Consider the following 26,992-nt stretch of genomic DNA (forward strand, 5'->3'; position numbering starts at 1 on the left):
TTGCAACGTACTAAGTGTGGAACTGTTATTCTAAGACTTACTGGAGCATGGTCCCAGATGGGATCTTAATATTCAATTCCTTTGGGCAATGAGCTCAATGGTGGTGTGTGCTCTGGCAGCCAGCTGCCCAATGCTCTGCTGCTGTATCACATACAAGGGGCCTTGGAGCTGTCAGAACAATTTGGCTTAAGGTTCAGATGTGGTGGTCGGGCATAGGGACCCTCTGGTTCAGTGTAGCCAAGCTAGCTTCAGGATGACATTGGATACACCAAGGCTGTTCATTTTAATTTTGTCAGTATTTTGTAGTATCTAATAAGAAAATTTTCAACTGGATTTGAAATCTGTTACATTTTCATAAGAAATTTCACTATGATGTTAATCAGATAAAGTGCTGTTAGATCTTCAAAATAGGAACTGCTATATTTCAGAGTTTATAAAAATATCTAAGACCATTTTTATTACTTTGTTGTGTGAATGAAATTCCTTATTAGTAATCACCAACCATAGAATTAAAAGCTCATCATTAAAAGTTTCTAGCGAATACGATTTATAGTCATTTCAAGTATATAACCTAATTTTTTAAAGTTATTTTTTTTTAAAGATTTTTGTTCATTTCTTCATGAGAGACACAGTGAGAGGCAAAGACGCAGGAAGAGGAAGAAGCAGGCTCCATGCAGGGATCCCAATGTGGACTCGATCCCGGGACTTTGGGTTCATGCCCTGAGCCAAAGACAGGTGCTCAACCACTGAGCCACCCAAGCGTCCCTAAAGTTATTTTTTTTTAAATATTTTATTTCTTTATTTGAGAGAGCGAGTGAGAGAGAGTGTGAGTCAGCAGAGAGACAGATAGAGAGGGAGACTCAGACTCCCTGCTGAGCAGGGAGCCAGCCCAATGCAGGTCTTGATCCCAGGACCCTAGGATCATGACCTGAGCCAAAGGCAGACGCCTGACTGACTGAGCCACCCAGGCGCCCCTAAAATGTTATTTTCAAGTAAATAAGCATAAGATTATCTAAAAAATTAAAAGGTTTATTTTGGAAGTTTTCTACTCAGTAGTTAATATTTTCACTATTATTCTGATTTAATTCTCTTTATAATTCCTATATATTATTTAAAACTGTAGCAACTGTTTTTTCAGTCCATATTCACCCCAATGGGTTCCAGTGTGCAGGATGCTGCAGCTGTCTGTGTGTCCCCGGGGGGACCTGTGCTGGACAGCTGCCTATCCTCTGCTCCCTGGAAGCCCTTCATGTTCCCTTACAACAGCCCTGGTTCTTCTGGTTGATCCTGTGTATAGGACCCCCTTTCCAGACACCATTTCTAGTGAAGGTTCTCTTGGTTTTCATTATCTCCCAGAAAATGTGGCATCCAGAGCTGAGCATGGACATTCAGATGTCCTCTGCTTTGTGCCAGAAAGAAGGAATGTAATTGGACCTGTGGTTTAGATGTTGAATGCAAATGATTCCCATGACGGACTTTAGAAATCACTAGAATTTAAGTTACCTGAAGGCAGTGATGCTCTTTTCCATTGTTTTATCCTTGACTAGAATGGTGCTTACTCAGCACACGGTTTGTGCTTATTAAATAGTTGTAAAAGTAAGGTATGATTAGATGAGAGAGGTGGAGAGAAACAGAAAGAAAGAGAAAGTAAGTGTTCCCATTTAGTTGCTTCTGTTAACTTTTGTACCCTGTCCGTCATTTCCAATCAGCAACCAGTTGTACTCAGAAAATCATTTTGTGAGTGTGGATCACTCCATGCTGTTGTCAAAATAGTGAGGTTGGATAGACTCTTTGGGTGGCGATACCATCCAGAGTGGCCCATTGTCATGGTATCCACCCCTGGGATATGTATGCAGAGCCCAGTTGTTAGTGACCATAAGCCAAGTCCTGCTAGTAAAATGAAAAATTGAATTATACAACGTGTTAGATTTTTTTTTAAAGAATAATTAAAATGCCTTTAAGGACGCTGTGCCTTTTCATATTTACATTTAGATGGCATGACACTCTTGTGTTAGTTTTTGTTCATAGTAGAAGATGCATTCTTGACACATGACTCATCTTTTGTAATGATCTGTTGGTAGGGTTTGGTCTTATTCCTATCTCTATGCAGGGTGCTTTGTAGGTGGTGTGTACTCAGCAGTGTTAAAGTTGAAGCCTGGAAGATGCAATACATTGTTTCCTAAGACAGCTTAGAAGTTAAAGAGACATACTACCTTGTTTGAAATAAGATTCAGGAGCACCAGGTTGGACACTCTTAGATTCAAATTCTTCCTGAATTTAACCAATTCATCTAACTTTTATTAACTCCCAGTATTTTATAGCAGTTTTGCTTTGAGATGGTAAAACTGACCTGGCTGTCTCCCCAGGCTGAGTTCTGCCCCTGCCCTGGGGACTCCTCTCACTTAGGTAGGGGAGTGTACACTTCGGGATTTGTAAGCTCCCTCGGTGGTTTTCCTTAGAGGATCTCAGGAGGACCGCTAGCATTAAAAGTTAAAGCGCTTGGGGCACCTGGGTGGCTCAGTCAGTTAAGCATCTGCCTTCCACTCAGGTCATGATCCCAGAGAGCCTGCTTCGCTTTCTCCCTCTGCCTGCTGCTCCTCCTGCTTGGTTTCTCTAAAAAAAGTTAAAACCCTTTTGGGGCAAAAGGAGTTCTGCAGGGACATTGTTCCTAATGTTGGTGGTGTGTTACAGTCCTCTCTGCCAGAAGCCGGAGGAGAAATTCTCTCTCACAGGAATAGCCATGTGTCTTGTGAATACCTTAAGACATTAAAGTATGGATGATGTCACTCCTGGAATTGATCATATTTCCTTCTTTACTTTAAATGTTGTAAATTAGCCCAAAATGTAGTCCATTTCTAGCGTAGGATCCCACCATCCACATTTCTTAACTAGCTTAATTCCTGCACCAATTTTACTGTATAATCGTGATTCCCCCTCTTTATTTCATTTCGTTAGCTTAACTTCATCTCATATAATGTTGAACTGAACTTTTGTAAGCCATCTTAAGTCTTTGTTTTTTTGTTTTTTGTTTTTTTTTGAAAATGGTGCAGTTTAAATAAATATGTAATGAACACTTGCATAACATAGACTCCTGCAGCAAGAAGATTTAAGAATTTTACTACAGAGTATTAATGACCAGGTGGAGATTGCCACTTTTGGTTTCTTTCTTATCAGTATTTCTCAAAATTTACCGATCTGTTCATTATGGATGGATTTTAAGATTGAAGTTAGTAGAATAGCATTCATCTGTGAAAACCTTTTTCCTTAGAACCTTCCTTCTTTGATGTGGGGGGGGAGGAGAGTACATTTCCATTCACTTTCACTCATTAGAAACAATTTCCTATGCCAGGCCATGAGCTTATGAATGCCTGAAAAATGGCTAACATTTCCTGTTTCACATATGAATGATTTGGGTGAAACCAGTCATTAAAATGTGAAAAGGTAGAGGGTTGGAGCTGGAACTCACAGGCCAGTGCAGATTTTATCCTAAAAGTGGCTAAACATCCCAACATTTTCTTTTTAAGTTCTTACAGATCTAAGTTGTAGATCTTTTTGAAAACACTTGCCTAATTACTTTTACTTACCAATGTAACTCTACAACCCCAAAGTAAATCTGAGATCAAAGCATTGAAACACTTGTCCTAGACAGTGAAGTTTTTTTTTTCTTTTTAAGATTTTATTTATTTATTCATGAGAGACAGAGAGAGAGAGAAAGAGAGAGAGAGAGAGAGGCAGAAACATAGGCAGAGGGAGAAGCAGGCCCCTTGCAGGAACCTGACGTGGGACTTGATCCCGGGATTCGATATCATGCCCTAAGCCAAAGGTAGATGCTCAACCACTGAGCCACGCGGGCATCCCTAGACAGTGAAGTTTTTTTTTTTAAGATTTTATTTATTTATTTATTTATTTATTTATTTATTTATTTATTTATTTATTCATGAGAGAGAGAGAGAGAGAGAGAGAGAGAGAGAGAAAGAGAGGCAGAGACACAGGCAGAGAGAGAAGCAGGCTCCATGCAGGGAGCCTGACGTGGGACTCGATCCCAGGACTCCAGGATCACACCCTGGGCCAAAGGCAGGTGCTCAATTGCTGAGCCACCCAGGCGTCCCTAGACAGTGAAGTTTTAAACAAAAATTAATAGAAGAGTCAGAATTACTGGTAAAGTAATCCATTTTAAAGAACTGAAACTAATAGATGCCTGCCCATCAAGCACTTCTCTGGGGCATAGCCTATGTCATCCTTGACGGGAAGGACCCGTGTCTGCTTCACTGTTGCCTCTTCATATGGGGCCTGCCACATAAGAAGTACTAAATAGTTTTTATTGGACTCTGTGTATGTGTGTTGGGGGGCGGGGTACATTGAATCCCTGTTAAGAAGGCATTTATAGTCTAGGTGAGGGAGTAAGCTAGAGATGAGAAGAAGTGCTACACATAGATATACCTAATAATAATAAGCAATATAGCTCCTTGCCATTATGACTGAACTCAGGCATATCATTTAAGGCATGGTCAGGCAGAGAAGGTATGAGGTGGGTTTGGAGTTAGATCTAAAGGATGACTCAGAAGGATAGACAGGAAGAAGAAGGCCATCCCAGATACTAGGAGCAAAAGTGAGACACTGGGACTACATACACTTAGCAGACCCAGCACCCATTCTCCTAAGAGGGTTTCGATGAGACCAGTTGGCAGAAGGGCCTCTTTTTTAGAGATGTGGATTTTATCCTGTTAATACTGTGTTTGCAAGGTTTTGGAACAGAGCAATGATACAAAGCAGTGAGCTGCTCAGACTGCAACGAGCATACAGAATAGCTGGAGATCTTGGTAAAGTGCAGACTTTGATTCTGGTCTGGGGTGAGGCCCAAGACTGCTTTTTGAAGAAGCTTCCAGGTGGTTCTAATGCTCATGTTGCATAAACCACGCTTTAGACAGCAAGGACAGAGTATTAAGAAGATTTATTTGTCAGGATGCCTGGGTGGCTCAGTGGTTGAGCGTCTGCCTTTGGCTCAGGGCATGATCCTGGGGTCCTGGGATCGAGTCCCACATCGGGCTCCCTGCAGGGAGCCTGCTTCTCCCTCTGCCTGTGTCTCTTCCTCTCTCTTTCTGTGTGTCTAATGAAGAAATAAATAAAATCTTAAAAAATAAATTGTCCATCATGATTGGATTGGAAAGTGCTTCATCTAAGTAGAGATAACCAAGTGGTCCATTTCTTTTCTTTGCCATTACAAAACCAAACTAAAACAAAACTGAGGTCTAAAGGTCTTACTGTAGTGGGGGCAGGACTGGAACTCAGTCCTCCCAGCTCCCACTCAGTATCTCCTACTCCACTCTGCAGTGGTGGGCAGGCATCTGTGAGGTGCAGACCACAGAGAAGCTGATGCCTGTGGGAATGTGATGGGATGGCTGGATGCAAGAAACCTTGTGAAAAGAGAGGCAGCAGCCCCTGGTAGCTGATTTACTGGGGAGTGGGAAAACTCTGAAGAAATTGTTGAGGTTTACATCCTGTTAAAATGAGCTGATGCCCCATTGCTTGTCCAGAATGGAGAAGTCAGACGAGAGTGGGACATACTTTGCCAATTGGGAGATATCACAACTTCATAATCTTCTTGTAAAGTGATAAATGCCACATGAGTCTTAAAACCCATCACAGGCAGCAACTTTCCATAGCAATTTGGCGCTTGTTCTCCCCATTAATTGAACACATCAGTGATGTATGTGTAATTTACTTGTAAGCTGAGTGTTGCCAGGCCTGTGGTCCTCTCGCCTTTCCACCCACCTCCTTCCTGTGTCCAGTGTGGAGGAGGAGAGCTTGGCACTCAGCTGAGCTGATAGGCATCTGATGGTTTTCCACTCTCCTGGAATAAGACAGGGATTTATCCCACTTGCTTTGCCAGCTGTAAAGTTCATTTGGTTGGGAACACTGGCAGGTAAAGGGAAGAAGCGTGGATTTCCACAAGAAAGTGGAAACAGAGTTGGAGTGTGGACGAGGATGTGATATTTGTTTTTTTTTTCCAGGACCTGATTCTACCCCAAGTGGGTTTTTGACTCTAGTGTATTACACTGCGTGCCAGACTCTTAGTTTTATATTTGATGCAGGCCCTGTTAGTGTGAGTGTAGACACGCTTGTGTGTGCATGCTCACACGCAGGCACACACACGCACAGGCACGAGCAGGTGGAAACGTGTTGGTGGAAGCACACATGTTCACTTTTTTGGTTTTGGCAAACTACTGATTTCATCTGGAAAATTTGTTCTTTTTTTTGCTTCTATGTTAGACATCATAAACTTTGAGGGAATTACTATTTCCAGAATTGGCCCAAGTTGACAAGAAATGAATTTGAGGTTCCCCTCTACCCAGTAATGTTTTGTCATCTGATTCCTTTTAAAACAAACAAACAAACATATGGAACTACAGTTATGTCTCTTTCAATCAAAATATGAATGTGAGATGATTCCTAAAATCATTATGGATCTTCACTATTAATCAGAAGATACGTGCATAGTTTTCTATGATACTCGTTACTAAAAATTTTAATATCTCAAGAAATTATTTTAATATAGAGCATGACCTAATTTGAGAAATGTAAGTTTCAATATTTCTTTTTTAAAATTTTTTTAAATTAATTAATTAATTTATGATAGTCACAGAGAGAGAAAGAGAGAGAGGCAGAGACACAGGCAGAGGGAGAAGCAGGCTCCATGCACCGGGAGCCCGACGTGGGATTCGATCCCGGGTCTCCAGGATCGCGCCCTGGGCCAAAGGCAGGCGCTAAACTGCTGCGCCACCCAGGGATCCCTAAGTTTCAATATTTCTTAAGGAGTTTCTTGGTTTAGTTGTTGGGATACAACTAAAATTATTATGAGCTTTAATTTTTTGAAACTTGTATTACATTTTAAGAAATATTTAAAAGTAATATGTGTTTGACAAATGTGTTAAAAATCGAGGAATGGGGGATCCCTGGGTGGCTCAGCGGTTTGGTGCCTGCCTTTGGTCCGGGGCGTAATCCTGGAGTCCCGGAATTAAGTCCCATGTCGGGCTCCTTGCATGGGGCCTGCCTTCTGCCTGTGTCTCTGCCTCTCTTTCTCTCTCTCCCCCTCCCCTCTCTCTCTGTGTGTGTCTCTCATGAATAAACGAATGGGATCTTTAAAAAAAAAAAAAATTGAGGCATAGTGGCCTTTGTAGACATAACCATTGGTGTGTAAGGAATCTTTGAGATGTTTTGTCATCATACAGTTTTAAACACAGACATGTAGATAATTTTAAAACATAGGATTTGAAGACTGTACTTTTTTTTAAATAAATTAATTTTTTATTGGTGTTCAATTTACCAACATACAGAATAGCACCCAGTGCTCATCCCGTCAAGTGCCCCCCTGAGTGCCTGTCACCCATTCACCCCCACCCCCCGCCCTCCTCCCCTTCCACCACCCCTAGTTTGTTTCCCTGAGTTAGGAGTGAAGACTGTACTTTTAAGCTGATCTTATGTTAGAGAAAAATAATAAAGGTAATGTAAGACTACATGCTCTTAAAAAAATAACTTCTATTATCCTCCTAATAGGTAACTTCTATTAACATTTGGTGTAAAAAAGAAAAAAAAAAACATTTGGTGTATAGCCTCTAACTTTGCTTTTTGCATGTGCATATGCATACATGCACATATGTTGAGCTATATTTATAATTTGGTTTAGTTTCCACTGTAATACTTCATTAAGTTAGAGAGATTTCCTTAAGGATTTATAGTGTACAAACTCACTATGGGTTTGTATTGTTTAATATTTGACATTCTTTTTAAAATTTTTTTGATTGCTTGATTGATTGATTAATTGAAAGATTTTATTTATTCATGAGAGACACAGAGAGAGAGGCAGAGATATAGGCAGAGGGAGAAGCAGGCTCCATGCTGGGAGCCCGATGTGGGACTCAATCCCGGAACTCCAGGATCATGCCCCAGGCTGAAGGCAGGTGCTAAACCGCTGAGCCACCCAGGGTTTCCCTTATGTTTTATTTTTCAAGTAGACTGCACCCAGCATGAAGCCCAATGCAAGGCTTGAACTCATGACCCTGAGATCAAGACCTGAGCTAATGCTTAACCAACTGAGCCATTTAGGTGCCCCAGTATTTATCATTCTTAACCAAGATATCCATATGTGGCTTAATGATGACAGTTTAGCCCACAGATCAAAATCCATGCACTCACTTTATTTTTTAACTTATTTTTTTAAAAAGTTAACTAAGTTATAATACCCTAACTTACAATTATAGGTTCTTGTTTAGCCATCATTGTTGTGTGGCTCTCTGGATTCTCATAAGGAACACGTACCAAATTGTGGCATTATAGCTCACTAAATACTGCTTAGAATCTACTGTCAAGTGCAAAGTCAATGAACATATCATACTGAAAAAGGATTAGAGATGTATTTAGACTTGGGCTATAGAAGTGAGTACTGTTCTAATGAACTTTTTGGTTGTGTTCAATTTTGAATGCATTTCTTCATGTTCTTTTGTAACATTTAAGTGGATTATATAAATTTGTTGAATATGATTTTTTTCTACAATGACTAAAGAAAGTTCTCCCGTGTTAGGAAGGAATCAAATTCTTGATGATTGACCATTTACTCAAGATTTAGTCACAAGACTTAAGAAAGCCTGATAACTAAATCTTAACATTAAAAATTCTTATATTTCATGATATGGTATCTGGGATTTTCTTCAAATTAAAATAAGATGAAGCCAAAGCATGTGTGAAGGTATAAATGAAACAAGATTGACCGTGAGTAATTAGTGAAGCTGGGTAATAAGAATTTGTAATTCATTGTACTGTTCTCCTTACTTTTGCATATTTGAGATTTTTTATGATAATAAAGTTGAAACAAGAAAGATCATAATTGTAGCCTAAAACATTGTGATTATTTCAACCTTCAAGTGATAAGTTCAGGTTGAAATATATTGCCGAGATGTGTTACTTAGGTAAACTCTAAAAATCACAAAAGGATCCTAATGAACATTGTCGTGAATAAATAGTCTCATCTAATTCCCCATTTAGAAAACTCAGGTGAGCTCCTTGGCAGCTAGTGTGGCAGCCTGATTTCCAAAGTGGGCCATAATGATATCACCCAGTTCAGGGCTTTCTTACCATGTGATTTTGGTATCCCTCACATTGGCAGCTGGGGCTGTGTATGTACTCTCTTGAACCTGGGAGAGCTAGTAACTCCAGCAGAAGTGATAATATATGAATCTAGGTTATAAAAGGTAATAAAACTTCTGCCTAGCTCTCTAGGTATGTGCCTGATTCTTCTCGAAACCCAACATCCTGCTGGGGGGAAGACAAGCAGCTACATGTAGCACCCTTGCACAGATGTTCCAGCAGATGGTCCCTGCTTAGGTTCCAGTTGTTAGCCAGTATCAGCCTCTGGACATGGAAGCTGGTGAGCATCCTAGTGGTTACAGCTCCAGCCAGCCAGTAACTACCATCTTTCCAAACTTCCCGGCCAAGGCCCCAGACACCATGGGGTAGAGATAAGCCTATTCTGCTTTCCCCTTTCTGAATTCTTACCCACTGAATCTGTGAGCAGAATGAAATGCTTGTTGATTTATGCAACTAAATTTGGGGTGATTTGTTACACAGCAGCAGTAACTACATCAGTCAGCATGTGTTATTGAGGAGAACTTTATTTCTCAGTGATCATCTCTTTCCCTAACATGTTTAAAAGATACATGTTTACTCAGTGACTGTGTTCTGATTATTCACGATGTTTACTATGTCCATCAACATGATGACTTCCAAATCAGGAGTCAGCTGAGGATCATCAGTTGTTCCCTCAAATAGAGTAGTTTGCAACTAGGCAGTCAGATGTGTCAGATCTTACTCCATCTTCCCTCTTCATCAGGACATCCCTGTCCTCCTGGCAATCTGTCTAGAACCATGAAGATTCCCTTGTTGAATTGGGAGCAAAGAAGAGAGCAAGCTCATCTGTGGAGAGGGAAGGGGAATATCAAGGAGCCTTTCTCTGTCCATTTTGACCTGAATCTCTGCTTCTTTACTGTGTAAGCAACACCCTTTATTGCTGCACACATAGCTGGTGCTTCTTCTGTCTGATTCCATCATACTTTTCACTTCACACTGTGTCATGAAAAAACGAATCTAATTCTTTTCAGTGATAAGCAGAATAAAAGTGTCAGCACTTCTCTAGGTGTATGATACGTCTACCAAGACTTTATTCATACTCTGCACATGGGTGTTTTATCCAGGTGTATGGCAGCTAGCTACCTGCTAATTTAAGTCTTATTTGTAGTGTTGCATCGCTCAGGTTTGATGGTGGGTCCTCATGTGTTTGCTGTGTTTTTAATTATATATGTCTTAAATATTTAACAATATGCACACATATATTATAGTAATTAGTAACTCTTCATCTGTACTTTTGTCAATGATATCATGTGACATCCATCAGTGCCATAATAATGGAATTTTTCCAGTATTCCATTGTTTTCTTTCCAAGCATCACAGCGGTCTTTACTTAGTGAATAACTTCACAAGCTTCTCAGTTGTATGATACTTTTACTTGAGGGTGTGTTTGCTCTAAGAAACACCTCTTTTTTAGAGAGAGGGAGAGAGCAAGGGGTGAGGAGGGGCAGAGGGAATCTCAAGTAGGCTCCACACTCATTGTGGAGCCTGATGCAGGACTCAATCCCATGACCCTGAGATCATGACCTGAGCCGAAATCATCAGTCTGATGCTCAACAGACCAAGCCACTCAGGTGCCCCAAGAAATGCCTGTTAATAATGATGGTAGTCCATCCTTGAGAGTTGAAATTAATAAAATTTGTTCTGAAAAACATCACTTTGTAGCGTACTTTGGGGGGAAAAAAAGTTGAAAGATCACTGCACAAGATCTGTTGAACATCTCCTTTTCCTGATAAAACAGACGTTCTTCATGAAAACATTAACTGGGTCCATTATTTTAAAGGAACGCAGTTTAGTACATTATACATCAAACTATACCCCTAAACAATTTCCTAAAAAGCCCCCAAAACACAGTCTATTATTAGTGACAAACTAACATGTGAAGATGAATTGTTTAGCATGTTACTTCCTGGTCAGCAAACATTTAATGTGGTTGTTAACAAGCACCTGCTTTGTATGCAGAAAAAGGTACATTTTGCATAAGGTACCATAAATGTTATGTTTATGATACAGAGTAACAAATGATGTGCTCAATAAATAAAATTTATTAGAAAAAATGCAGATAAAAATGTGCAATAAAAGCAGGTAATTTCCTATTGTGGACTATTACCTAGTAAAGTAGAGACTTAGAGCTTGAAGAACAGTTAAGAATGGAGGAGAAAGGAGAGTTAATCAGTCATTTTTTTCATTGATGGTTAGGGAAGGACATGGGCTAGAATTGGGTATTCAAGGGGATATTTTAGAGACAATTTCAGAGGAAGTAATAGAGTTTTGTCATCATTCTGAGGTTCCCACATCCACTCTGAATAGGAAGTTCTAGGATGAAAAATTGCAAGCTACCTTTTTCTTACTTCCTGCTGTTTAAGTTTATAAGTTTCTGTCTGTGACACTTAGAGGTTAGGAATCAGGGCATCATGATTAGTCACTCAGTAGGAGGGACTTCTCAAATACATATCTCCTGTGTTGATTACACCGGAGTCTGATGTCATACCAATTGGACTTGAAATGTAACTCAAACATTTCCATATGTTGCTTTGTAAATACAGTGTATCAAGTCTGGGACAGGAATCTAAAATTGTCCATTATGAATGAAGGTGGCAATAAAAACCAGGATGATGTTAAGCAAAGAGAAGTTCTATGAGGTTTTACACCACTCTGGTATTATTTTCATAATAAACAAGGCCCTGGAACTAGGAATGAGTGAATTTCCAGTCCATTAAGGTACTTTTCTCTTTCGATCTACTTATCTAAAATCATCTTGCTCTCATTACTCACATAGAACATTATTTTATAGTCTATATATACTGGATTCCTGTTATTTACATTTATAAATGTACTTTGAGGACATCTGGGTGACTCAGTGGTTGAGCATCTGCCTTTGGCTCAGATCATGATCCTGGGGTCCTAGGATCAAGTCTCGCATCAGGCACCCCCCGCAGGGAGCCTGCTTTTTGCCTGTGTCTCTGCCTCTCTCTCTGTGTCTCTCATGAATAAATAAATAACATCTTTTTTTAAAATGTACTTTGAGTTATACTCATTCTAATATTTCATTGCTACGTTTTTAAAATATTGGCCTAGTTTTGTAATTATCCTAATAATGAAATAGGCAACTTTAATAAATTGAAGAATTAGATGCAGCGAGATTTCCTAATTTGAGATAATCTGCTCCCATGTCCTGAACGTCAGATAAGACTTAACAAAACAATCTTCATATGGTATGTGCGCAGACTTGAAGAATATAACAACTATTAAGAAGACAATAAGATTATTGGAAAACTCATAATTAACCTGATATTTCAAACTTCTATTGTTAGTGATATTATTCCTTCCTCTAAAACTGCCTGTCGTCTTGCTTATGACTTGATTAGCTGGAGACCACCCTGGATTGTGCACCAAACTTTGATGAGGACCTCCACTTTAGCACCTATGTAGATTTAGAATTATTCTCTACTTGTGAAAAATATCAGTGAGGTGTTCTGTGCTATGTTCACTACTATAGCTCTTATTTTCCCATAGTATATTCCAATACTTCTAATAGTGCAATTTTCCCATTTTTCTGCTAATGCTTATTTCAATGTAGTATTTTCATCATAGGCCACTGGTTTATCCCCCCCTCTTTTTTTTTAACCAAAGGGGAAATGGAGTTTTTAACTGTAAAATAGTTTTACCTCTAAAATGATTCAATTCCTTTCTTTATGATTTGATAATTTATTTTATTTTATTTTATTTTGATTTGATGATTTTTAATAATGTCATTGCATTTATTTCATCTATTAACTGGATGCTGAAAGTCGTTTTTTAAATTCCCAGCTAGGCCAATTCATTTGTGTTATTACGGGCATGGTGATTTCTAGGGCTACAAGTTAATACCAGGTTAGCTTTCTGCCTTCCTAAATACACTTAAAACTAGTCCTATGTTATGAAATACTCTAATACATTTAGAATTTTAAAATCAGATTGGAACTCTAATATTATTGAAAAAAGAAACAAAACAAATGGATTCCCATAAATTCTGTGTACTGGTGATGGCATAATCACATCCAGAGAATTATTTCACCATTAACTCTCTGTGCCCCTCCAATTGTGCTTTTTTTTTCTTCCGCAGTAAAATTGTTAGCAGTGTCAAGTGGTGAAGTTTGGAAAGCAGTTCAATTTTAAGATTAGAGTTCTCAATTTAAAAGCACTTTACTTTTTCCAGAAAATCTGTTTATCTCCACCATCTCCTCCCACCGTGTCCTAGCATTTCTCAAATCCCCCCATCTCTTCTTACATATCTATTTGTCTTTCTGGTGTATGCCACGTTGGGAAGTCTCATTAAACCCGCATCTGTTCTCTTTTAGGAGAAACCTGATGCCAGCCCCACGTCACTTCAGCTGCGGTCCCAAATCGAAGTAAGCACAATGACTTTAATCATCTATTTTTGCTTCTGCTTTTTTTTTTTTTTTAAGTGATATTCTGTACAAATCAGATGAAGCCTACCGCTCTGTGCTGACGCTGTGCCTCTTTTTCCTAGGAGTCACTTGGCTTCTGTAGCGCCGTGTCAACACCAGAAGTGGAGAGAAAGTAAGTTTCTTTCCTTCTGCCGGGGATCAGAATCTCTAAGAAGGTGTCTCTCTTGGGTTCATCAGAATCTCTAAGAAGGTGTCTCTCTTGGGTTCATCCTGATGAAAGTCGAATGGGTGATTGTGTTGTGTATGTACTGTGGAGCATGATGTCATTTTCCTTGGGGGTGTGTGTGTGTGTATACATGTAGGTGGATAAAGGTGTGTTTGTAATTCAGTTGGTGAGGACTAAGGATTCTGCAAGGGTTATTGGTTTCATGCTGCTTATTGTGAGTGAACCCTAAATAAATATCTGGAAATGAGCAGAGAAAGGAAAAGGACAGTTAGGTCCACCAAGATGGGTTTTTTCTTTTAAAATAGTTTCTGATTCAGGATGAAAGTCATAAAGAAGTGAGGTACAAAAATACAACATATTCCAGAATAAAACAATGACTAAAAAAACCCAAAAAAACCCCTGCTCTGCATCTGGCTTTAGTGGGTGCCCTTAAAACAATAAATGTTTGTGACAAAAGATGGCAAATGCTCACTTACCTTTCCTGTTAAGGGTCATATTTTTGCTTCTTTGTCCTGACTTGGGCCCTGTAATTTTTACTGTCATGGGAGATAATTCTATGTTACATATTGTATCTGCAGGATTTCTTTTAGGCAACTTTAAAAAACAAAACAAAACCAGAAACAAAGCAAATGGGTTTTTTTTGTTTTGTTTTGTTTTGTTTTCTATAACCTTTCCCTTTTCTTTATTCTAGTAATCATAATTACACTAGAATGTTCTATTTGTGATTTTCTGAGGTAAAGAAATTTTAAGAAAGTCCTCGTCTTTAAACAGACGCTTCCTTTGGCACAGAGCCACTTACACTGTTTTGTGCCAAGAGAAGCATAGAAGTGGTTTAGGAATAAAGTATTTCTGGAATGAAAAGCACACGTTGGGAGAGTGTGTGTGTGCTTTACAGCACAGCTCTGCCTAATCCATCCACGTGTGTGTGCTGCTGGCACAGAGGCAGCTTCAAAGCTGCTTTGCCAAAGCTTCAGTTCTCAAGAGGTTAAGCAGACTTGGTTCAGGACGAGGAACATTGGGGTGATGAGCAAACAACAAACCAAGGCCATTGCCCACTCAAGGTTAGAGAATAAATGTGCAATTAACTTGAATCTCCTTTGTTTTCATTGCATATAACCTCCTAGCAGTTTAGTAGTGTGGAGGCTGAAGTAGCTCAGAGATTTGAGTTGACGTTCATTTGGAAATTGGAAGTACTATGGCGATACATTGAGTTGAGTGTGGGTAGAAGCATGGAGTTAATGGACTGGAGGTTCTTCTGACCTAGTTTGCTACCTCTTTGACGTGATTCAGGCAGAGAACTCAGGTGTTCCTCAGAATCTGAGCCCTCCGGGAAACAAGACAGGTTTTCCTTTCCTCCTAAGGGGAAGTGACTCACCAAATTTGTACTAATCTTAGGCTGGGTATTTCTTCTTCCCCTCAATTGTGGGTAGTCATTCTTTCCGTGTTTATATCCTTCACTTAGTAAAATGTGGCATGGCTCTTGTGGCCAAGGGAGAGACTCTCAGCCTCCTCTGAGGTTAACAAAAAGATCTGAACACACACACACACACAACACTCAGTACTGTTGACAACCCCTAACCCTTCCATCTGTAATACTGCCATTTTCCTTCTATTCTTATAAGTGATTTACTTAAAACTAGGTGTTTCTAAGTAACTTGGAAGTCTTAATCCATTTTGTCCTGTATTTCCCTATTAATTTTTTTAAACTATGGTACTCTTGTTTTTCTTACTTTAAAAAACTTTTGAAAAATTTTAAACTTAGAGAAAAGTTGCAAGAGTTGTGCAGTGAAATTCCATATAACTTTTACTTAGACTCAGCAGTTTGCATGCTCTTATTCTCCCTCATAGACACACATACACAGATTTAAATAATACTGTTAATTAAGATTATTGCAGAACTGGGGCACCTGGGTGGCTCATTTGGTTAAACACCTGCCTTTGGCTCAGGTCAGGATCCTAGGGTCCTGGGATCAAAGCCCCATGCTGGGCTTCCTGCTCAAGCTCTGCCTGCCACTGCCCCTGCTTGTGCCCTCTGTCTGTCTCTGTTAAATAAATAAATAAAATCTTAAAAAAAAAAATCATTGCAGAACTTTTGGGGAGTAAGTTACAAACTTTGTGACTCTCACTAATCAATACGTCAGCAGGTATCTCCTAAGGACAAGGATATTCTCTTACAGAACTCCATAATATAATTACCAGGTAGAGGAATTTTAATAGGGATTTTCCTAATGTACAGTTCTTGTTGAGTTTCTCTAATTGCCCCAATAGTGTTTCTTATAGCACTTTTTCTTCAACACTTAAAAAAAATTACTCACATTTATATGCGTCCCTCTTGTCATATTTAATCTGAAAGGATTTCTTGGCCTTTCTTTGTCTTTTATGGTATCGATGGGTTTTTAAGAGGATAGACTAGTTTTGTGAAACAGTCCTCCACCTGGGTTTCTTTTTAGGATTCAGGATATATATTTTTGATGTGTTCTTTCCAGTGTGCATCGCATCATGATGTCAATTTGTTCTATCATTGGTGATACTAATGTTTATCGTTTGATTGTGGTGATGTCTCTCAGGTTTCTTCTGAGAAGATAGAATTTTCCCTTTGCAATTTGTAGCTATTTGGTGGGGAGATAATCTGAGACTCTAAATGTTTTATTCCTCGTCAAACCTTTAACTGACAGTTTTAGATTCCTTTAATGACTATTGGCTTTTATAGTGATGGTTACAAAATGATGATACTTATTCTTAAGTTGATAATTACTTTGGATTAAATCTTCCAAAAGGTTTTATTGTTGTTATTTTTAATAAAGTGGACACTCTAGGTCAGATTATAATCTGAGTTGTTTTGTTTGTATTGAATTATTTGGGATTTTAAAAAAGATTTTACTTATTTACTCATGAGAGACACAGAGAGAAGCAGAGACATAGACAGAGGGAGAAGCAGGCTCCCTGCAGGGAACCTGATGCAGGACTTGATCCCGGGACCCCTTGATCAGCCCCCTCCCCAGTCAAAGGCAGACACTCACCTGCTGAGCCACTCGGGCTGTCCCTGTGTTGAATCATTTGTATTTTTGTACTTGAAAATGCGAATATTTTGAAATGCAGAATCCTGCTCTTCTTCACATCAGAATGCTTGCTGGAGGATGACCTGGCAAACCATGGGTTGCGTCTGGTTAGTATCCGCCAAGTATCTGCCAACCAAAATATCCTTCTGAGTCAGCAGTGTTGTTTTATGGGCAGAAGTTTTCTTCTGCTTTCAAAAGGCAGGAGAACTAAGTGGACAAAAGTAGGCAAATCCTACAGCAGCCCGCCCTTAAACCAGAGACCTAAATGACAGGACCTCCCTCTCTACCCCCACTTGACTCCGGGGACTTCAGCACATCTTTCTCCCTCCCTTCTCTCCCAGTTAAAACCTGAGCTAAGGAAGGTGTTGGTTGTTAATTATAATGCAAATACCTGATTTCTAAAGAATACATCATCTCTGCCAGTAGGATTTACTATTTAACAGGGTTTAAAGTCGTGAGCTAAGGAATATAGCTCTGACCTGGAGAGACCAAGGAGGTGAATCTTTTGTGGGGATGACAAGCAGTGAGAAGCCAGACAAGAAGTGAGAATATACCTGACATCACTGCACCAGGAACCTTTGTCAGATGGGGCTGCTCAGGCTGTACTTGGCCTATAGATGTGCGACACCCACAGGATAGTTCCATCCTTACATAGAACAGACCTGCCCCCCCCCCCCCCCGCTCCCTCCCCCCCGCCCCAGTCTGACAAAGGCTTTTCATCCTTATTTTCTTATGTTCTATCCAGTCTCTGTGTTTCGCTGGAAAAAAAAAAGTAAATAAATGCCAAGGGAGCGTTTCATTTGAACCTCTTCTATTTATATTTGTTTACATTGCCTATTGATGAGACTATCTACTTTATTACACCAATCTTGGATCTGTGTCAACTGGCGAAAAAGCTGAATGTTAGTTAAATTTTTTTGTTACTCACCGCTAGTCTGAGAGAGAAAAAAAAAAAAAAAAGCAGTGTTCATTTGCTCTGTCCTTGTCCTTGTTCCACTCTAGGAGGTCTAGGGGCTGGTACAGTGGCTCAGCTAAGTCTTCAGGAGGCCAGATTGTATTGTTTATTGTTGTTACCCTATGATTTTAAAGTGGCTGCTGCATCTTCCAGGTGGGAAGGAGAAACTGAGTGCAGAAGAGCAAAGAGTCACAGGCACATCCTTTAGAAAAGCTTTCCTAGAAATCCTGTCCAACACATTCCAGTTTGTCTCACTCATTTCTTCAAGCAGCAGCTGTTCACTGAGCACCGGCTTTGTGTGCAGGACCTCATTCGGGATGCTAGGATGTATGATAAATGGACATTAAAAAATGTATATACTTTAAATGGTGCTATGGAGAAAAATAAAGCAAAGAAAGTAAGCCCCAAATTGGGGCACTTGGCCACCATTGCCATAGGAGAGCTTGGAGAGATGAGTGTTTTTTTGCTGACTGCTTTATTGCCCTGAACAAAATGAGTGTCTTAAGGAAGGCTAGAGACCAGACGTTGGGCAGGGAACTAGCAACTTTTTCCACAACAATTTAATCTTTTATTTGTATGTGTATATCTGGAACAGGGTAATCTGAAAATTTGCTAATGTCTAATAAATAAGTTGTGTGTCAAGATGATTTAGATTCATTACATTCAAGGAAGCCAACTGTAGGGGATCCCATCTGGTTATTATTTCTCGCTGTCTATCTAGATTGGAAGTAGTCTTAATAAGGTTGGTTCTGCAAACTGGAAAAGAAAAAGCAGGAAATAGCAGGTAACATTTACTGAGCCCTGATTATGGGCCAGGAACTGATCTAAGCACTTAACATTGACTCAATTAATACTCACAACATCCCTGTGTGGTTTGCTATGATATTATTCCCATTGGCAAATGCAGAAACTGAGGCACAGAGAGGTTAATAAGTTGCTCAAGGCTACACAGCTAATTAGGTGGCAGAGCGCAGAATGTATCCCAGTTGAGAACTCATGCTCCTACCATTAAGCTATAAATCCAAAGTACTTATAATTGAATTGCTTAAGCAGATAGAGAGGTTAGGGGCAAATTGAGTTCATTAGCATTATAGAAATAGCAGCAGTTAAAACCAACACTCCAGTGGTCCTCTTGGAGGTAGGGGCAAGTTTTACTCCCATTCAGATATAGGTTGTGTCTCATTTATTTATAGAGGAAGGAAGGTCCAAAATAAATCTCAAACCTTCACCTTCGCCAGTATTTATAAGCTCTTTTGTACTAAGTCTTTCACCAGAGTTGAAAATTCACTGATTTAGTTTCACTTTCTTTCATCACCTATGACTACAACTGAACTATTTTATGGCGAAAAAGTCCAAAAATATATCGCATGATGGGAGAGGAAGATAAATCAAAGGGGGGCAAGCCAATAGAGCAGTGTTCTGTGGTCGAATGAAATGGATGGAATCTGGTTTACAAACATTCTATGCAGGCAATTACTGTTTGGACACTGCTTCACTCTCAGATTTGTTTCATCTGGCAAGCTGATAGTATACTCTTTTGATGGCGTCAACTCTCCTTTTCTCCCCTCTTCCCCTAATCCCTGTTTCATCTCCTCCTTCTCCTTTTCCTTCAGGGAAGAAGCCCTCCTATTGTTGCTGTATTCAGTTGCTCTCTAGGTCCTGCTCCTCTCTGGATTGCTTGTGTCTCTGATCTGATCCTGCCTTCCTGTCCCTCACAGTCCGTCTCTACCTGCCTGTCCACCAACCTCATCTTTTGACCTGCTCTCCAGGCTGGTACAGTGGCTCAGCTAAGTCTTCAGGAGGTAAAGCTCCTGTGATTGCTCACAGGGGCCCTATACTCTCATGGCATGCCAGCCTCTGAAACTGTTGTTCCTTCCAGTGGAGTGCCCTGTCCCCTACTCTCACCATCCTCTCTACCCCCCTTCTCTGGGCAAACTCCATCAAACTTAGAAATCCCTGGTCTTGGCTACCTACAGAAGTCTCTCCTCATTCAGAGTTGGAGCACAATGTCCTGCTACTGGACTGTGTCACCTCATGCTGTCCTGCTACTGTTGCCGTGTACCAAGGTTACAGTTGTGTGCATGTGTCACCTCCTGCTCTGAACCCTGGGTCTTTCACATGAAAGACTTTCAATCATGTTGGATAAATGAGCAAGTGGGTGTATGTCACAAATGTACTTTGTTCTTCTCCATCCCATAGAAGCTTCTTGCCATTCTCAAGAACCACAGTTTGACTTCTCCTCCAGTTACTGAACTTGGCCCCCACAGCCCAACTCTCGCCTTTGTTCCTTGCCAAAATGCTCTCTGAAGTCAGTGTTGCAACAACAACCCACCCTGAGGCCCCTCCTGACTCACAGATCCTTGTGTTTGGCACCGCTGCCTTTCCATGAATCCCACTTCTATCTTTGCCCTTGGTATCTGTGACGTCATAGCTTCTGATTTCTCCCCATTGGATGCCCATTCTTGGCAGTTCCCTTTTTTCTGCCCATTCCTCACCATGGGTGTCCCCCGGGGGCTTTTTACCCAGCCTGCAAGCTCTGCTCAGGTACCTCCACCCAGGGTTTTGACTTCTTGTCTCTAGGCACCCACCTCAAATCCACATCCGTCCTTCTGCCCCGTTCCCCAATCTGGTGACCTGCGCATGGGTGCAACTTGCTGGATGCCTGCTCATTACTGTCACTGTCACCCCAGCTGCCCATTCTTACAGCAGAACTGTTCACTCCCTCTTTATCCTTCATTCTTTCCCTGTCTGACAGCCTGTTCTTGATCATATGTCCCTCTTCTATCCTTGAGACCACTTTTCTACTCTTCACACGGCCTTCACATCATTATCTTTTCTTTTGTGATTCCAAAACCCCCATCATGAAATCCTGTTGCTTCTACTTCTATAGCTTTACCTGTGTTTCCCACTTTTTTATATTTCTTTTGTGATTCCAAAACCCCCATCATGAAATCCTGTTGCTTCTACTTCTATAGCTTTACCTGTGATTCCCACTTTTTTATATTCACTACTGCAAGCGATACCTTTAATGCTCTTTTCATGAACTAGAAAAGCACATTCAGGAAATGACCCCCAGATCAGTCTCCCTAAAGTACAATTAGGCCACACTGCAGTGAGGGGATGCAGAGATCTCCCTAGTGGCACCTATAAATTAGGACCTCTACATGTTTGCACTTTGATCAAAATTCCCCCAGTCCAGCCCTGGCCCATCTGTACTGATGACTGCCGCATTTTCCAGCGCCAGCCCCCGTGCTTCCTCTCATCTCCCAGTTGCCTCCTGGGTGGTTTGGAGCTCCTGCCTTGAAAGCATCTCCTTTCTTTAGGTTCTCTTTTAAGAACTGCTTCTCCTTAGATGCTTTTTCAGTCACTTCACTGGCTGTATTCTTTCCACCTTTTGGAATCCTGTAGCATTTGGTACGGACCTGAAGTCTCAAATGCACTGTAACAGGTATCGTCATAGTGCTTGTTGGGTTATTTCTATTATTGGACATGATGCTAATCACTTTTACTGTATTTTGTCATTTAATTTTTCATGGACTCATTGAAGTATGTACTGTTTTTGAGAGTAATTAGCTTGCCTAAGGATTCAGAGCTAGAGATAAACCGATCCAGTCTGAATGCCATGACGCGTTGGGGTTAAGATGTCCTGCCTGATACCTCTAGGTTCACATCCAGGTTGTTTCTTACCAGCTCTACAGCTCTTGACAAATTTCTCGATTTCTGCAGTTTCCACAGCTGTAAATGAGGATGATTAGTACAGTATATACCTCACTTAATAAGCTACCCAGGGCACACCTGGGTGGCTCAGTTGTTGAGTATCTGCCTTTGACTCAGGGCATGATCCCAGGATCCTGGGATCGAATCCCATTACAGGCTCCCCACAGGAAGCCTGCTTCTCCCTCTGCCTGTGTCTCTGCCTCTCTCTTTCTGTGTCTCTCATGAATAAATAAATAAAATCTTAAAAAAAAAAAAAAGCTATCCTGCGCTTAATCAGTGCTCAGTTATCTTGTCTGTTATCTATCCCATCTGGCCCAAATTCATGCCCTCATCCACAGCTCTAGCTTTGTATACTTTCCTAATCCCACCCAACCCGGCATAATCATGAGCTCCAGGAGGCTAAGAGCTCACATTCTTCCTCCCTTTGAATTTTCTCCAGTGTTCAGAAGAGTATTTTCACAGAGCAAGTGCTCATCATTAAGTATGGGCACAGAAATCATCAATTGTTTCAGTTCTTTGAAAGAAGGTTAAAACCAGACTGTCCCCGGGACTGGAATTACAGAAGACGTACTTTGGTCTTACTTGTTAACTAGCATTTATCAGTATTTCCTTCAACTGATAGCAATGTAACAAGAAGCAAGTGCTTTCTGCTGGTGACTATTAACATTAAAAAGACACCTGTTAAAACATGTTAAAAACATGTAGTGCAGAAAATAGTAGCTTCCACAAATGCCCAAATCTATTTCTTAGGCATGGCCCCTCTCCTCCCCAAGTCCATTCTGCAATCTTGTTCAGGTCTCCTCAAATTTTTCCTCTGCTATATAGAAATGAAAGCGCATATACTACCTCCAGATAAAGGTTCAGCATTGAGAAATGTACACAAGATATTATAGTTTGTTTTGTTTTGTTTTTTTAGAAAAATCCTCAACACTTTTAAAACCTGCAATTTTGTTGGGAAAGTACGTTTATTTTATTTTTGGTAACACGTTCATTGAGATCTAATTCACATACAACTCACCTATTAAAAGTTTATAATTCAGAGGGCGTCTTCACAATGTTTTTTATTTATTTATTTATTTATTTATTTATTTATTCATTCATTCATTCATTCATTCATTCATTTACTTATTTATTTATTTATATAGAGAGGGAGACAGAAGGACGGGAGGGGCTGAAGGAGAAGAAGACAGAGACAATCTCAAGCAGACTCCCCAGTGAGTGCAGAGCCAGAGATGGGGCTGGACCTCAACCCTGAGATCGTGACCTGAGCCAAAATCAAGAGTTAGATGCTTAACTGACTGATCCCTCAGGCACCCCAAAGAGTCATATGTGTTTTAAATGACGGATTTCGTTAGCATAATGTTTTTAGTGCTCATCCATGTTCACTCCTTTTTGTTGTATGAATATGCTACATTTTGTTTATCCATTTATTGATTGATGGACACTTGGCTCTTTTGACTTTTTGACTATTATGGATATGTTGCTGTGAAGATTTGAATACAGGTTGATGTGTAGTCATCTGTTTAGTTGTTTTTTATTTTTTTAATTAATTTTTAAAAAGATTTTATTTATTTATTCACAAGAGACACAGAGAAGCAGAGACATAGGCAGAGGGAGAAGCAGTCTCCCTGCAAGGAGCCTGATGCAGAACTGGATCCCAGGACCCCGGGATCACGACCTGAGCCAAAGCAGATGCTCAACCACTAAGCTACCCAGGTGTCTCCATTTAGTTGTTTTTAAATTGGCTTTATCGAGATACAGTGTACGTACGTGCCATGTAAGTCACCTATTTAAAGTATACAAAGCAAAGTGTGTAGCATATTCACAGACTTGTGCCACCATCGCCAGAGTCAATTTGAGAACCTTTTGATCACCCCAAAAAGAAACCCTGTAACTCTCACTCCTCCAGCTCCTGATGACCCCCGTTCCCTTAAGCAATCACTGATCTAATTTCTGTCTCTCTAGAATTGCCTGTTCTGGACATTTCATAGAAATAGGAAGTGCATTTTTGAAAGAAAATTTGTTTGCTATGGCTCTATTAAGAGTAGAACTTTGAATCCAGTTCTTGAACTTTGTCTCCAGCCTCCTTGAAATGTGTAAGGCATTCTTCTCCTTTCAGTAAGTTGTTTCCTACTGGGGATCTCCGCCGTCTTCCTCAACAAGAAAGTCTCTCCTTCCTGAAGACAGGGTTGAGAGGTGACAGGCTCAGGCCCCATCCCTCGTGGATGCCCCCGAAAACAGGGTCTGCTGTCTACGGTTATGTGTATTTCTCCGTCTGACAAGGTGGGGCTCTCTCTGCTCATTCTCCTTTGTAGAAGTAAGCACCAGAAACCCACAGGCTGTGCAGTCATTAATCCTCCTTTGGAACAGGCTAGATTCACTAAGAATTGCTGATGAGGTCTGCAAGTTTGCTGGGAAATCCAGGTCAAGCTGTGTCCCCTGGAGCTGAGACGAATGCATCCTGTTTCCACATCCTGTTTGTGGCAGGACTGTGGGTTGGGGGGGAGAATGCCAGATCTTTCCTTGTGGGGGACATGCATGTGTGCACTGGGACGAGGAAGCCACGTAGAGGTGTGTCCTTCAGAATAGTTCACAAGGTGGTTCTACCCTGTTCAGATGGATGTGTCCTCACTGTGTGCTCACTGTCCTCCCAGGAGAAGGAGGTTGGCCCTCATGGCTTGTGAGCACAGAGCCACAATGGGAACCAGAGGTCACTTGGACTGCCATTGTTTGAGCTCACCAGGGTGGGAAGTATAGGTAGAAGGGCAAGCTTAGGTTTCAGAAAATGGGTGGGCTATACCAAGAGCCAGGCATTAGATTAGTATGTTTATTATGTATTCTTTCCCTTTGATCACTTTGTCAGTAGCCATCACCCAGGCTGTGGGCATGAGGGCCAGGTCACTGTCCAAGGGACTGGAGCTTTCAGTGTACTCGCTGTCTGTGATGGTCATCTGTATCATGCCACCCCTCCGGACTTCAGCTGCTCAGTGATGAGTCTGAGTCAGGTGGTCTCCTTTCATTCTCTGACCCAGTCCAAAGCATGCCCTGAACCGACCAGTTTTGGGACAGCAACTGTCCACATGTTGCTGCTATGCTGTTAATCTGAGCCTGAAGTTAAGCTCTGCTGGTTGTGGGATTGGGAACAATTTACCTAAATTCTCTAAGCCGCATGTTCCCTAACCCATAATGTGTGCCCAATAAAAGTTCTTTCTGAGGGTGGTTGTGTGAAATACCCAGCACGGTGCCTGGCGTGCGATGGGGACTCACACTTCACTTGCTCTCTCTCCTCAACCTCCGTAACTACCATTAGCAATGATGGTGTGTGTCTGTGGTTTTCATCTTCTCTCATAATACATAATGTCCTACACAGAGCTCATCAATGACCCTAGCCACTTAAAATACACCATTTCTACATGAGCTTTACTCTTTCTTTCATACCCCAAAGGGGGGGAGTGTAGGAGACCAGCATTCTCATAGAGCTTGCGCAGTTGCAACGTGAAGTATGTGTTTGTGTGGGCGGATCTGTGTCTGCACACATGTGTGCTCCATCACATAGCATATTTGAGGGGCTCAACATTCCAGAATGCAGGAGCTCGGGGGTAGGAGCAGCTGTGATAGAATTCTCCACCTCAGCTGTTTCCCACTGCAAACTCTGTTGCCCTTCACTTCATCTGGTGAGTGAGCCCCAGCTGCCTAGCCCCAGCTGGAGTCCACACGTCGGGCCGCAGCCCTCCTGGCGGCAGGGTGTGTGCAGCGGCTGGAGACAGGCTACTGCTGCCAGGAAGTATTTAGGATTGCGAGGGGGCTGCAATTTCTTCTATCTCCTGCAGGAGAGGTGAACAGGACACTGGGCTAGGCAGGGGTCGGGGTGGGGGAAGGTAGTGGAGAGAGGCCACCAGTAAATAAATAGCAATCCTGTCCTGGCAGGAATAGGCCAGACCCATACATACAACTATATAGTACAAAGGAAATGGTAGTTAACAGTGAGGGAAATGGGGTGGGGTAGAGTGGGGGGTCAGTAAGTCTAAATGACTTACCAAGATCATGATCACAAAGCTGGGGCAAGGCAGAGGTGGAATTCTAGCCCAGATCCATTTATCTGCCAGGGCCAGGCCTCTTATCACAGATGCCACCACACAGACCAGGGACTGGTGCGTCAGGAAAAACCAGTGATGGGCCAGGGAGCCATGAAGGGGAAGTGAATAAACATTTTCTAGATTTCTGCAGTGTGGACGAATTTGCTAGGTGCTGGAAAGATGAGTGGTTTGGGAAGGTAGCTATCCTCTGATGACCTGCAGAAGTCACGAGACCATGAGTGCAATGTGCCATGAATGCAGTGCAGATAAACTGTAGGAGCAGGGCCAGTCAGGCGCCCGGGGGACAGGCATAGGCTGCAGACACTTAAGTTCAGTATCATACAGGCTTCTGTTGGAGAAGAAGACGTTAAGGGGACGTTATTACAGGGTTTTCCAGGTGACTGCTTGTGTTGCTGGGTTCCACAGCCCAGGTGAGGCTGTTTCTTCCCTGTCCGATGATGTGGCCTGACATCAGCAGGACTGGCATGCAGAGCAAAAAAAGATACAGGCAAAGCAGGGAAAGAGGAAAAACTGCCACCTGCAAATGTAGACACGTCCTCTCTCACCACCTCCATGCAAGCGTCCAATTTCAACTCACCAGGAACCTGCAGGAGGAGCTGGCATCCTTCCCAAGATGCTCACCAGCCATAGGCCGGGGACTCAGAGCACCTAAAGAGCAGACTCGGCAGGAACTTCAGCACGGTGGGCCCAGCTGCTGTCCCATGCCACCGAGTGACCCCGGGGCCACGCAATGACAAGTGTCCGTGAGCACGGGGCCTCATGCCCTGCACTGGCTTTGAAGCATAGAAAGAAGATAGCCACTTTGCCTCTGCTCTCTACATCTCCCGTGAAATATCTCACGTGACTCATGCTGATCCAGCACATGGCAGGGGAGGGAATTCTGGGAGACATGATCCAGCTGGGCTAAGTTGACAGGCTACAGATCCACCACAGGTGCCCAAAGGAATGAGCACCATGGGAATGGTTGGGGGTTTCGTAGGCAAAATTGGAGGGGAAAGGAATCCCAGGCAGAAGCCAGGGTGTGCAGAGGTGTGTGAGCACATCACCTGGAGGGTGGGCAAGTGCTTCAGAATCTGTGCAGCCCCAGGGCCAGCCCATGGGAGGTCTTTACAGCAGCTCAGGGCTTGCCTTGTGGTGGGTATTGCATGTTAGAAGGACCCTTGTCAATGCAAGAGGACAGGGAGACCAGGGATCCAGTGGACAGATCCTATAAGTCTGAAACTTGCCAGAACCTTTATTGGGCTTCTGGTTTTTAAATTCTTCCATCTGACTGGAATTTTCTTCATTCATTTTTTTAAAAGACTTTATTTATTCATTTAAGACAGAGTATGAACAGGGGGGAGAAAAGAGGCAGAGGAAAGAGGAAGAGG

The 26,992-nt window shown here is 41.6% G+C and overlaps 1 protein-coding gene across 4 annotated transcripts in view; it reads left to right on the plus strand.

Annotated features, from left to right (window-relative positions):
- Positions 1 to 26,992, plus strand: part of SASH1 (SAM and SH3 domain containing 1) — a 314,530-nt gene that overhangs the window by 196,114 nt on the left and 91,424 nt on the right. For all 4 annotated transcript variants that reach the window (XM_038526301.1, XM_038526300.1, XM_038526298.1 and 1 more), the window contains exons 3-4: positions 13,518 to 13,568; positions 13,691 to 13,740. In XM_038526301.1, coding sequence (XP_038382229.1) covers positions 13,518 to 13,568; positions 13,691 to 13,740 — 101 coding nt within the window. The remainder of the gene's footprint in view (positions 1 to 13,517; positions 13,569 to 13,690; positions 13,741 to 26,992) is intronic.

Source organism: Canis lupus, chromosome 1 (assembly GCF_011100685.1).
Source record: "Canis lupus familiaris isolate Mischka breed German Shepherd chromosome 1, alternate assembly UU_Cfam_GSD_1.0, whole genome shotgun sequence".
Classification (NCBI taxonomy): domain Eukaryota; kingdom Metazoa; phylum Chordata; class Mammalia; order Carnivora; family Canidae; genus Canis; species Canis lupus.